General features: G+C 42.0%; 1 protein-coding gene across 2 annotated transcripts in view; it reads left to right on the forward strand.

Moving 5' to 3' along the window:
* The window catches only part of nrf1 (nuclear respiratory factor 1), a 42,737-nt gene extending 29,259 nt beyond the window's left edge, over positions 1 to 13,478 (forward strand). Inside the window, exons 11-12 of one of the 2 annotated variants that reach the window (XM_042335502.1) lie at positions 5,399 to 5,476; positions 12,625 to 13,478. In XM_042335502.1, the coding sequence (XP_042191436.1) occupies positions 5,399 to 5,476; positions 12,625 to 12,794 (248 nt within the window). In that variant the 3' untranslated portion in view covers positions 12,795 to 13,478. The remainder of the gene's footprint in view (positions 1 to 5,398; positions 5,477 to 12,624) is intronic. The other variant, XM_042335503.1, reaches the window with a different exon arrangement.
* The last annotated feature ends 362 nt before the right edge of the window (positions 13,479 to 13,840 follow it).

Genomic DNA, 13,840 nt, shown 5'->3' on the forward strand with positions numbered 1-13,840 from the left:
CGCCTTGGATAATTGTTTGTCCTCCTAGATTAGGTCGGCCACAGCGTCATCCCAGTTACTACCCATCAAAGTGGATATTTTTAGACCTGCTGCTCATTTTATTGACCTTGAAAGGCTGAAGGAATGAATTAACCCACTAGGATTCAAACACAGAATCTTCTGGTCTTGAGCCTGGTTTGGAAGCTCGATGAATAATAGATCGCATGCTGCACAATGCTACCCTAAGCACCATATTTTGACGTTCCTTCGTGCTGCGGCTAGCACTGGCACAACTCCCAAGTTTGAGGATGTCTGAGACGTGACTGGCTTTTAACTTGGAAGTGCCGGACTTACATGGATTTAGGAAAACAATTCCATTGGAACTGGGATGCAGGAAAGACTTTCCACAAACACGACTAATTGTGGGACGCTGCTGTGTACAATTGGCTCCCGTTTCCATCAGCCACAAAATACACAGTCACTCCATTTTACAATATATTCTATAAAGCGCTTTGAGACGTCTCAACATGAGCCGCTATATCAAATGGAAGGTTTATTATTATTATTTATTTGTTTTAACTTCAGTTAAGCGGGATCATTGCTGTAATCTGCACTTTTTAATCAACCCTGCAATTTACAAATAGTTTGGGCAGGATTCTCAATGGAATCCTTTACAACATCCATTGTGGGAGCATTTAGGCTTTTTTTTAATTGATATTATTGGTCAGATTTAGGGGGTATGAATTTAGGATATTAATAGGTATTTATGGAATAGGCCCCTTCCCTTACCTCCTTCAAGGCCCATCTCAAGACCCTTCTCTTCAACCACGCCTTCGGTCATCCTCCTACACCCATCCTCCCTGCCCTTCTCCCCTCCTGATCCCAACCCACAGCTCAGGTGCAAAACCTTGAGTGCCCAGCACTTTGGGACGTCCTCCCGAAAGGCACTTTACAAATGTAATTTGTTGTTGTTGTATGTATCACCTTCTGCAGTCTCCATATTTTAGTGTGAATGATACATGTCCAAGTGGGATAATAGTACCAAATATTATACTATCATGAGTAATTAGAGAAACTGTTTTAATAGGGAAAGAAGTAGTCATTCTTCTGTGTCTCTCCTGACCCCTCACCACACATACAAACACACACATACACACTCACACACACACACACCCTTTCTAAAAATAGTCACCTCTCTAAGGCATGTGGCCTCTTGAGCTGCAGTAAAGAGCTTTGATGCAGTCCATTATCGGTCAATAGACTAAGCAGAACAACATCTGTCGCAGACTATCCTGCCCGGCCCTGCCAGGCAAGGCAGCCTGTCTACCACGTTCGGTGAATTAGGGGAATGGCTGCCAGAGTGTATGTGTATTCGAAACGTAAAGCTGATTAAAAGGTCTTATATGTAAGAAGTGGTTAGGTATTTTTGGCCTGCTTACTGCTGGAGCCTTTCAGATGGAACAGGGTGATGTACGTTGGAGTGAGTGTGGGGGCTAAGGAGGATGACTTTGGGGCAAAGGTTGCTGTGACAGTAAACATAACACACAATTCACTTCTCAAAATGCACGGTCATGTGTATGCATGAGGAAGAATCTCATAATGAAAATTCAAGCATTGGGCACGCTCCAAATTCTTGTTCTATTCAGGGCGGGGGGAGGGGGGGTGGGGGAGGAGGAGGATTAATATTGCTCAGGACAGACCTGCTGTTCTGAAATCAGCTAACGCAACATTCTGCTAAAACATCCCATTACAAATTGCCTTTAGTGGTCTGTCACGCACTTGTTTATGTCCTGGCTCTTTCATTGCAATCTGAGGTAAAGTGCAGACAAGCACTGGATATGACACTATTTCAGTGCAACACTATTTTGAACTTATTTCTGTATATACAACAACAACTTGCATTTATATAGTGGCCTTCACGCGGGGTAGCGTCCCAGAGCACTTGACATTGGCGGAGTCTGACCCCGAGCCAGAGCGTGAGGGAGGGGGAGGTGACCGTAAGCATGAGCAACAAGGAAGGTCTTTAGGCAGGATTTGAAAGTGGGGAGGAAGGGGGCAAGGCGGAGGGATTGCGGGAGGGAGTTCCAGAGCTTTGGGGTGCATATGTTTGTTTGAGCTCATATCTGCATGTGCATGCTTGAGCTCATTTGCGTGCATTAATTTATGTACACTCGTTTCCACACGTGTACCTTTGAGTTCATTTCTGAACCTGCACGTTTGTATGAGCTCAGGGTTTTACTTTATAAACATTTTTCTTCTTTATTGCCCACTTTTGGGTGAGGAGAGATGAGTTCCTCAAGTAGACAGCACTGAAAGTGGGATGGTCTACAGGCGTCAACAGTGACCAGTCCTTGAGCGGGAACTAGTCATTTCTGTGAGAGATTACTTTGCATGTTTATTTAAACCGAGTGGACTCAACTCGGAGCTGTGCTTCAATGGATGGTTGAAAGCATGTATCGTAATTTAATCTCATTTGGGGGATTTTTATATTTAGCACATTGCTATAGAAACTACCGTTTTTTAGTAGAGACTGATACAGACTCAGATAATCAAATTGGAGTCCTATAGAACATTGGTTAGAGCACTCGCCTCGCAAGTGAGAGGACTCGGGTTTGATTCCCGGGCGGGGCGAAACCTTAGGCAAGTGTCCTTCCTTCACACGCCTCTGTTTTTCTAGCAGTAAGTAGGAACCCAGTTGTTAGTTGATTGTCGGATTTCTGTCAGTAATAATCCCCTCAAAAAATAAGTTAATTCATTAAAAAAAATAATACTTTGGTCACTCAATCCACGACCGTTTGTGGGACACTGCTGTGCCCAATTGGCTTCATGTATTTTCCCAGGATTTCACAGTAGTTCTAATGTGCCTGACAAGTGGAAAGAAAGTCTTACTGTGCAGAGGGATACATTCTGAATGCCATTGTATTTGTGCTTTAGAATATAATAAAATGTTTTATTTTCAGAAAAGAGACTCCAGCTGAATTTGGAAATAAGTAGTAGCACAAGTTCCTGATGGTGGATCCTAATAAATAGTAACCTCAGGAGATGGAGTTACATTTATTATGATCCACCAATTCTGTCCGAGTGTTCAGTAATAATCCTGTGAAGGTTGCTGACAGCTAATTCGGGCTGGACAGAGTCTCGGAATCCCAGGGATTGGGATTAGCCGGTGATGTCACCACAGACTAAATGGGTGTCTGGCTGCTATTTGCTTAAGACTCTTAAAACGCAATGACATCAGAATTTACAAAGCTCATTAAGAACGAGAGGGGTGGGTGGGGGGGGAGATTAGCTTGCGTTAGCACCGTCACCTGAATCAGTGACCAACAACAGATGGAGGAACTGCTTCCTCCAATAGTCTCCTCATCACAATCAGGAAGAAAAGTTGAGAACCACAATATGGAAATTGTATCGTGTGTTTAGTATTGAAAGAACTTGCATTTTTATAGCACCTTTTGTTTTGCTCAGCCGGATGTCTGACACGTGTGGAAACCCATCACCCGTATCCAAACCAAATCAAGTGTTCCATGCATCCTACCTATATATGGAAATTCGTGTGGGGTACTGCTGGAGTCTAATCAGCTAAAATCACATAGCTTGCCATTAAAAGCACTGTCTGGCAAGTTTTCCTGCTGCTTGTCCAGCTAGGACCTCCCTACCCATTAGGGTTTGGGCTTGCAGGTTAATGGGAAGAGTCCCTGACCCCAGTGACTGGTCTGCCCTTCCAATTGCTGCCGTGCTGCCATCAGCAGTGGCCTGGAATACTGCGGACCCCCCTGTCTCAGGAACCGGTTTACCAAGACGGCCACAAAGGGCTCGCTCAATTTGAATATTTCATTGCCAAACATGTCACCTTGGAGCCAATCCTAGGTGACATCTTATGAGAGCACCTTATCATGGCCACATCTCCAAGACTTCATGGGTAATTGCCGTCAAGAGTTATTGTTTTTGTAGGTGAACGGAACAGCCATTTGGGTCCACGATATTGTACACATCGTCACGATAAATAACCAATCTGGAGGATTATTGGCCAAAACATGGGGAGAAACTCGCTCCTTCCTCTCTTTGGGATTTTTAATACTACCTGAACAGATAGACGGAAACTCAACTACTCGTGCAATGCTCCCTCAGTGCTGCACTGCAGTATTAGCCTAGAATATGAGGTCTCAAAACTAGGCGACCCCTATTGAAGTGGTAGCTTTAGAGCTATGAGAGGCTGATAATTTACAAATCACGGCAGAGTTTGTCAATCTTGAGGTCCTTTACACAGCCCCACCTTCTCAGCTGTAAATTTCTTTCATTCGAACTTCAAACAGGCGCGACTATGTATGACCTGCATTGAGCCACCATAAAGAGTCCTCTTCCTACTTCAATGTCAGCTTAGTGCCTCGCTTGGTGAGCTGATGTCACTTGGAGCAAGTCCCAACTTGATAGTGTTACATTTTTAAATCAGTGCATTTGATCCGTTGAGTAGCTGAGTAGTCATAGACCCACCTCCAGTGCTGTTTTGTGTTGAAATGCTGACCAGGGTATTGAGTACAGTATAGCACTGTACGTTACGTTTAATAACATGCTGATCAGGACTGTGCTGGGTTGCGGTGGGCTGACGGGAAGGCAAAATAACATTTGCAATGATTTTAATCGAGCGCGTTAATGACAGCACTAATAAAATAATTTCAGTGCAGAGTGATAATGTGACGTTTTCTTAACAAGAAATGGGTCAGTGTTGGAAAGATTAAGGACTGCACGGTTTGGGGAATGCACTCCCTTTCTCTCCTGTCTCTTTCCGTCTCTCCCTCTCTCCATTCCCCCCTCCCCCCCCCTTCCAACCACCAAACTCCAAGCTTTGTGCAGGAAGCTCTCACTGACCTTACTAGCTACTGACAGCTTGCCTTGTTCTAAGCAGCTCATGTGACTGCAGTAATCTTCAGCCTGTAATCAGGAGAGGAGCTGTAGAGTAAATCGCCCCATTGTCCCACAGCGCAATCACTCAGCTAGAAAGCCCCCACCATGCCCTTTCCCCCCCCCCCTTTTATTTCTCCTCAGCTCAGTGGAAGTAGAATGAAATCACCAGCAACAGTTGCCTTTTTGTTCAAAGCAGATGCCGTTTGTCACAGAGAAGGCCAAGCAAGCTTTGTGGGCTCTAAGGCCAGGTTGCTCAGTGCATTTGAGTAATTTTGGAGGCTCCAAGGGAGTATGGGAGCAGCCAGCAGCAGTGATCCATTTGCAAAGCAGTTAATGCTAGGTGTGCGTGTGTGTGTGTGTATTTAATCGGCTATCAGGGTGACGTTTGTTAAGGGGAGTGTGGTGTGTGGAGGGGGGTGCGAGGGGTACTTTTTTTTTGTAATTATTGACCTGTTCGCAGCAGAACACTCAATCTATTTGGACTGCATCATTTTTATATCTCCGTATCTTCCCGTAGAGACCTCTTACCTGCCTGCTACAGTTCCGTGCACAGAGAATTCCAGAAGGCCATTGTGCGTAATGAACTGGAGCCAAGGTTCGTTACTGGGTGGGAAAGGCTGTCCTTTTTTAAACTTTGGTTAAATGTTTTCATGACAATTTTAAAATCTAAGCAGACTTGTAAGTGCATTTGTCACTGGCCTGCTCTAGCTCTTGGTGCTGGGTATGTAGACAGACTAACATGATGCAGGACTCTCAATATCTATTGGTACATAGTTTAGTGATTTTGACAATGGAAGGACAATGTGTAATCTTTGCTTTGGGGATGGTGGAAAACACACAATTTGCCTATGTCCACAGATCATGGATGCAGGATGACAAAAGCCAAAGGACTAGGGACCACAAGGTGTCTATTAGGATCCTGTTGGAATTAAATCAGCTAAAATCATTAGGTTTACCAGTAGAAGGCAGAGTCCTGTAACATATTGGTTAGAGTGCTCGCCTCGAAACCAAGAGGACCCAGATTCAATTGTTGGGCAGGGTGAATTCTTAGGCATGTTTCCTTACTCCACACACATGTTCGCCTAGCAGGAAGTAGGAACCCCATTGTCAGTCGATTGGCAGATTACTTACCGGGCATAATAATCCCTGCAAAATAAATCAATCAAAATAATAACAATTTGGTCACTCAATTAACAACTGTTTGCTCTGTGCGCAATTGGCTGGCGCAAAAAACACAATCAATTCACTTTACAGTATATTCTGTGATGCACTTTGAGAAACCTCAATGGCGTGATAAGGTCCTGTATTAAATACAAGGATTATGATTATATATTTAAAGCACTGAGGACCTTCCTTCCTATTTGGAGTTGCAGAATTAAAAACTGGTTGGGAAGAATCTCACCCCTTCTGAACATGTGGGTATGGGACCCAGATAGGCTGGTCAATCTTCATCAGTGTTGTGGGCCTGCCTGGCTTAGGGTATTGAATGATTGATTCCTTCCAACACAGAAAGTTCACTCAGCAATCATTGTATGTTAGTCAGATATTGTGAAAAAATGTGGATTATTGACATGTACAAGGTCAAAAATGTACAGGGTGTCCACAAAGTCCTCTTTAACCCCCTGTTACAAAACAGCTATATGAGGTTACGGAGAAGCTGAAACAAGCTGTCAGAGATACATTTCACCTCCTCACTCCATCCATGTTAGGGAAGATATCGCACTAAACATGATGACGGATCATTATCGGCCATGAAAATGATGGCGTTCACACACATCGATCTTCTGGATGCCTAAATACAGTTAAACACTTGTACTCAATACACTTACCTATTTCTAAATACAATTATCATTCTTTCATATGTTTCAGCTGTTGGTCAGTGCACTGTAGAAAAAAAAAATGGGGGTAACAGGTCTTTGTGGACACCCTGTACATTATCAAATGCTAGAATTATCATAAGGGCGAATTCTGCCTACCAATGGTTTGATAAATTTAGTCAGTTTGTTGTCAGACACCAGGGAGATCTTCTGCAGCTGCAAAGTTTCCACCCTCTCACAACTGTAGTGTGTTTTCTAGGTCTGAGGAGTGAAGCTAAATTATTTCAGTGTCCTTCCTGCCCCAACATTGTTAACGTCTGGTCTAAACGGATCACATCATTCATGGTCTTTTAATGGTATGGAAGTATATTTAATGAAATAGTTCAAACACAACTACTCCATGAGGATTAGCACCGCCAGTGTAGAACTTTATTCCAGTGTAGTATTATGTTACAAGCCTTGACAGAAAGATGGAGCTTGGATTCTGATTTAGATACTTTTATGCTATGTTACTGAATACTGACTGTATATATACTTTATATATACTGTGTGTAAAAGACTCTCCCAAAGATTTTTTTACATTAACTTTTATGTTTTTTTNAAGAATGTGAGTTTTTATGATTCGTATAAGTTTTTAATTATTTTAACATTTTCTGGGATATAATAGCAGTATCTCGACAATGTTAAGAATCCACAAGGCATGAAAAAGGAATATGCCATTCACCAGCAGATCTTGTTCCTTCCACAGGCTTTGAACAATTCTTCCTTAAGACCATATCTTCCTCATACTCATTACATCTCCTACAGAAAGGTTCTGCGGCTTGTCCGTCAAATTTTAATTTTAGTCGATTGGCGGATTACTTTCCGGGGGTAATAATCCCTTCAAAAATAAATGATACATTGGTCACTCAATCCACAACTGTTTGCTGTGTATACATTCCCGGGCAGGGACAAAACCTTGGGCAAGTTTCCGCCCGCCACACACCTCTGTTTACCTAGCAGTAAGTAGGAACTTATGGGTTGTTAATTGATTGGCGGATTGCTTTCTGGGGGTAATAATCCCTCCAAAAATGTTTTCTTTTTTTTAAAAATGTGATCACTCAGTCTACGATTGTTTGTGGGACACTGCTGTGTGAAATTGGCTGCCGCGTTTTGCCCACAGAATGCGCTGTCAATTACCTTTCCAATATGTTCTGTCAAGCGCTTTGAGACATCTCAACGATGCGATAAGGCACTGTATCAAATGCAAGGATTATTATTAAAAGCTCAATGGAGACGCAAAGTCTTCAAATCCATTAATACACTGTAGGGTGCAGGCCTGGAGATATTATCTGTCGTGACCATTTTATTAACAAAAGTAAAAAGAATTGAACCTCTTGTGGAGCAGGGTAATAGGAATTATGCCAGTCGTATTAGTTGGATTTTATTTTCTAATTAATATTAATCCATCTATCTCCAAGGAGAGACATGTTTTTTTTCCAGGGAAACAGATTTCACTGGGAAAAGAAGTCGGATGCAGCAATTAGCAGAAGAATAATTACTATAGCCAAGGAGTGCACAGACTGAGCTGCCTGGTAATCTACTGCAGGCTCCTCACAATTTGAGATGGAGGATAAGGAGCTTTAAGAGCACAGACGTCTGAGAGATTCTCCCCAGCAATTAGCCTGCAGGCCTGCCATCTTGTAGAAAGTAGCACTTTAGTCTCTAACTGCATTGGGGGTTAAAATCCTAAGCATTTCACTGAGTATATTGTAAAATGAATTGACTGAATTTTTTTGTGGGGGCGAAACTCCGCAGCCAATTGCACACAGCAGTGTCCCACAAACAGTCATGGATTGAGTGACCAAATTATTATTATTTAAAATTTTTTGGGAAGGAATTGTTACCCCCGGAAAGTGATCCACCAATCGACTAACAACCGGGTTCCTACTTACTGCTAGATAAACAGTGGAGGAAGGAAACTTGCATAAGATTCTGCCCAGCCCCGGAATTGAACCCGGGTACTCCTGTTTCCGAAACAGACGCGCGAACCATTAGGCTATGGGACACCATGTTTTGTACATAACCCATATTATGTTGGAACAAGATGTCTTGTGGAATAATCCTTTGGGTGCTGCTGTATAATCTCTGTGCATAACATGTTAGCGATCTGGGTCTGCATCCGAAGAATTAGGGACGATGGTAGGAGAGGAAGGAAGATGTTAATGATAACGAGCATAGCAGAGATGAATCATGTCCCCATCAGGAGCAGGTGGGGAAATGTGGGGTTGACCAGTTAAAGAGTGCTCTAGAATAGTTCTATAGATCTTCCTGTAGTAAATGATATTTGAAATTACCTCCTTGTGGTTAGGAAGGAGGAGAAGATGGGGATACTCACTTAGCAAGGTCTCTCTTTATCAACTGTTCACAATGTTGGTTATTTTTAAAACCCAGAGCCACATTTCCCAACTTTATGTAGTTGATTATTCTTTTAATAGTCACCCCATTTGCCCATATTGTTGGTTACCTTGTCTGGACAGGCAATAGTTCAAAGTGGATTATTCACTGTGAAGCTTTAAGAGATTGTATAAGGTGGGGCAGCAATTGAGGGAAAGAAACAGGAAAATCTAAAGTGGGTCACTTGTAGTGTGATTAAAATCTACTTTCCTATTTCTAATGAATCTTGGAATACCAAGTGCCCCTCCCAGCTAATGATTCTCCAATCCCTGATGTGATTCGAAAAGTCCAGTGATGCCTGAAGAGACTTTGCTGTTGAGTAATGTTAAATAGGCGAGTCATTTATACATAAAAAAAAGGAACTGTGTCCAAGCCAGTCTGGTGAATGAAGTAATGAGCTTAAGTGCAGACACAATAAAGAAAAGATTCCTTGGCAATTGAGCGACTGCCCCACTATAATGTTCAATGTTCCAACCTGGAATATTTTCTTCTGTGTGAAAGTCAGTGTAAGAGACAAACCCTTCTTCCCATGCATCTATTTTTATTTGATTGAAATTGCCAGAGGCTGAAATATTGTGTTTGCAATCAAACCACACAAATACTAACTATAGTATTTGCAGCTTTCTTATCAGACACTTCAAAGCGTTTTGCCCACAAAATAGTCAGTCTACTTTACAGTACATTCCGTGAAGCGCTTTGAGATGTCTCAACGACGCGATAAGGCGCTATATCAAATGCAAGGATTATTATTCTTATCAAACTCTTCACACTGACAGACTGAAAATGTTCACTTTGAAGCTTTGAGAGCATTTTATAAGGGTGTCAACTAAAGGAAAGGAACCCCTGAAGAGGCGTTGTGATAAGACCTCTTGGTGTAATAAGACAATATATCAAATGCAAGGATTATTATTATTATAATTATACATTTTCAAGTATTCAGTCCAGGAGTGCAATAAAATGCAACAAAAATTTTCCAAGATATGGGAAGCAACAACAACAACAACAACAAGATTCCATTTATTGAGCGCCATTCAAATCTTGAGCTCTATAGAGAGTTAAGGATTATGTGGAAGAATAAATCTTGCAGGAAAGAGGCTTTAGGGAGAAAATGTGAAATAACTAGTTACATGAGATCACAGGAGAACTGTAGGGCAAGAATGTCAATAGTTGATGAAGGTAATCAATGGTAGCTGCTAGTTATAATTAGGCAGAATTGAAGAAACTATCTTTTGAGGAATTGAAAGAGCCAAAATAATCATTACTCCACCAAAGAGCCTGGAGGAGATCATGGTTTTGTGATTCACTGTGAAATCACTGTGAAATTCGCTGGAGTTTTACATTCATCAACCCTTCAGATTGCTCCTTCTCAGTGAAGACAATTGTTAAAGTGGAAACATCATCAAGAGTGAAGAGTATCATGGAGTGGATAGAATAGGGAGCGGAGAAAGTCATTAATGTGAAGGACGCAAAAAAATGGGAGATAGAACAATGAACCCGTGAGATTCTGTAAAGATGCTATAATACTATCGCAAATAATTAATCCTTGCATTTTTATCATGTTTCGAGATGTCTTAAAAATGGGATTTTACTGTGAAGTGTAATGACTGTGTATTTTCAAATGATTCCCAATAATACATAATAATAATCCTTGCATTTGATATCGCACCTTATCACGCATACTGTAAAGTATATTTTGTGGGTGAAACGCAGCAGTCAATCGCACACAGCAGTGTCCTAAGGTTCCCAAGTACTCCATGATGTGGACTATCCCACATCTCCACTTGAATGTTGGCTGCTGTTTTCTGCAGAACACATTCCTGCTGCTTCTCTCGATGGGCCTTGGCAATACAGCAATCAACACGTCATGAGGAATATTTGCTCCACTCAATCTATACACCAAAGTGTTGTTTTATTTTTTTCACTGATTTTCTTTACTTACCTTAAGATACACGGGTACAATTCAACTGAACCTGGGACTGTCCTGGACTAGCTGATTTCACACAATGTCTTTACGTACCTAGCCATGGGGATAGCCCCTTATTTTAATAATAACAATAATCCTTGCATTTGATGTAGCGCCTTATCACATCTTCGAGACGTCTCAAAGTTCTTCACAGAATATGCTGTAAAGTGAATTGACTGTATATTTTGTGGGTGAAATTTTACATTTCAATGAGTCTTATTCCTCGTGAGGAAGATCTGAAGAATAGATGCCACTAACCGACGTTAACACTTTGATTTATGTTGAGGAGGGGGTGGGTCACGGAATTGGAAGCCTTGTCAACTCTTGTTAGGACCAAGATGTCAAGATTAACTTAATTAGAAGTTGGTCCCAGACAGAGCACCAAAACCCTGTTTACAGGACTTACACAAATTAATCATCAGTTGTATAACCAGCAGGATTAGCCTTACCTTGCTAAATCATTCAGACAGCTAAGCTCTCTGAATCTTTCGAAATGAATTAAAAACGTGGCAAAAGTAAGCCTGGCAGACCTGACTCAGCCACAGAGGGAATGAAACTGCAAGTTGGCTTTGCAGAGTTAAATGGTTAATCTTTTAAATTCACGTTTTAAGGTGCTGTTGCCATAGAAATGCGCCTGGCGTGTAGATGGGAATGTTTTGCTTTCTTTTAGGATATTTATTTTTGGGGTGCAGGAGTCTGGTAGCATAGCGAAAAAAAATTCCAATGCTACCCTCCCTTTCAATGCTACCAAACTACCAGTATTAACCTCCTTTACAAATAAACACAAAAGATCCCTCCAAACTCCAACAATAGTTGCATATAGCTCTGCGGCAGCCTTGACTCCAACCCAACTGAATCAACCTCAACTTTGTCACCTGAAAACTTGACTCTTCCAATGTCCCGCTCACTCCCCCAAGCTCCAGATCATTCCAGAACTTTTCAGCCTGCATTCTGTTCTGCACAAGGCCCTTCTGAGCCTGTCGCTCCCATCCTCTTTATAAGCGCTTTCATTCTTTTATTATTGGTCTCGTAAAAGCAATAACATGCTTGAGGCAGGGTGCAAAGTCTCAAAGCGGATGGTCCAATTCCTATCAGTCTCTTCCCCATTTCCTGAATTATCTATGGGAGGGAACATAAATTTTGTTTGGGAAGTGAGTAGGTTGGTGGGATTGTATACTTCCACCGTTCTCTAGCCTTTTTCCTGGAGAATGACCCCGGAAGAACAGCCTGTCTTGTCTCACCTGACCAAACATGTCGACACTGATACTGGGAGAGTTCAACTGAAAATTAGTATAGCTGTGTAATATAGTAATAATAACTATATTACACAGTTATACTTATAGTTATTATATACACAGTATAGCTGTATGAAATAGTTACATTTGATACAGTGCCTTTCATTCATATCGAGAGGACGTTTCATAGCTCTTTGTGGGATATACTATAAGTGTAGTTACTGTGTATTTTGCAGGTGAATATGTACAGTGTAATTAACCTGACTGTCCCTTTTCTTTCCTTTGTCGCTAGGTTTGGTTCAGATCCCAGTGAGTATGTACCAGACAGTTGTGACAAGCCTGGCCCAGGGTAACAGGCCCGTGCAGGTTGCAATGGCTCCCGTCACCACTCGGATGACAGATATCCAAACGACTGGGGTGACTGTGGAAGGGCAGGCAGTGGACGTGGTGACGTTGGAATAGCGGTGACCTCACTGGAACACAATGCAACCTTCCTGTCCTGCAGAAAGAAGTCCGACGGTGCAGTAGCGCAATCAGGTGTCATTGAACATTAGCGGATATCTGTGTAGGCTGCAAGGGTGGGGGAGAAGGGCAGATTTTGTTTTTGTTTTGGAGGAAAATGATAGAAGGACTTCTCCATCTCTTGTATTGGAGAGATTTCAGACTCTTGTATTTACTGTTTTATATTGGGGGGAGGGGGAAGGGGGGAATGCGGGAGAATCCAAACCTATTTGTACACGTTTCTCTGTATTTATACACAAAAAGTGTTTGTGTCTGTAACTGGAGATGAGTCTGGCTTAAGTGGTCTTGACAAGGATTTTCTTATCTGGTTGCGAGGATCGTACACTGGGTTTCTCCGCATTATACCATCTAATAAAAGTTGATGCAGGACGTCTAGTCAAATCAGAAGCTAATGTCCAGCTGCTGTGGCAATTTTGACTTTATTCCTCTTTTGAGTTAAGTAGAATTTTACAGGAGTAAATAGTTCGTCACACATATTGAGACTGTACAAACACCCATTGGAACAAGTGTACCCTTGCATTTCGTATTGAAAAACTGGATTAGTCGAACCCGCAGACATATCCGCATGTTGTAGTGGCTGCCATTTTGTTAATGCATCATTGGATGCAATCATCCATTCTTCTACTGTGTGCAAGTCCTGAAGGAAGGCCATGGTTGATTAGTCCAAACTCAGCATGTTCAACAACTGTGTGTTAAAGCTAAGTGCAACTTCTGGGCAGATGCAGTATTTCCAAAGAGCCCTAGAAACTGGCTGATTTATTGTCACTCTGGGTGAGCAGATTCCAGTTGCCTTTTGAAGGCTCTCAGGCCATTGCACTTTACACCTTTTTGGGGGGTAAATGTAGCAATACAAAGTATAAAATAGCCCCACATTACAGACTTGTGTTCATTACCCAGCATTTTATGTTGGTGCTCAGTGACAGGATTATTTCCTTGTCAAATTTGAACTGCGATTTTGTCTTCACCAGGACTAGCAAATTAGCCAA

Source organism: Callorhinchus milii, unplaced genomic scaffold, assembly GCF_018977255.1.
Source record: "Callorhinchus milii isolate IMCB2004 unplaced genomic scaffold, IMCB_Cmil_1.0 Scaffold5, whole genome shotgun sequence".
Classification (NCBI taxonomy): Eukaryota; Metazoa; Chordata; class Chondrichthyes; order Chimaeriformes; family Callorhinchidae; genus Callorhinchus; species Callorhinchus milii.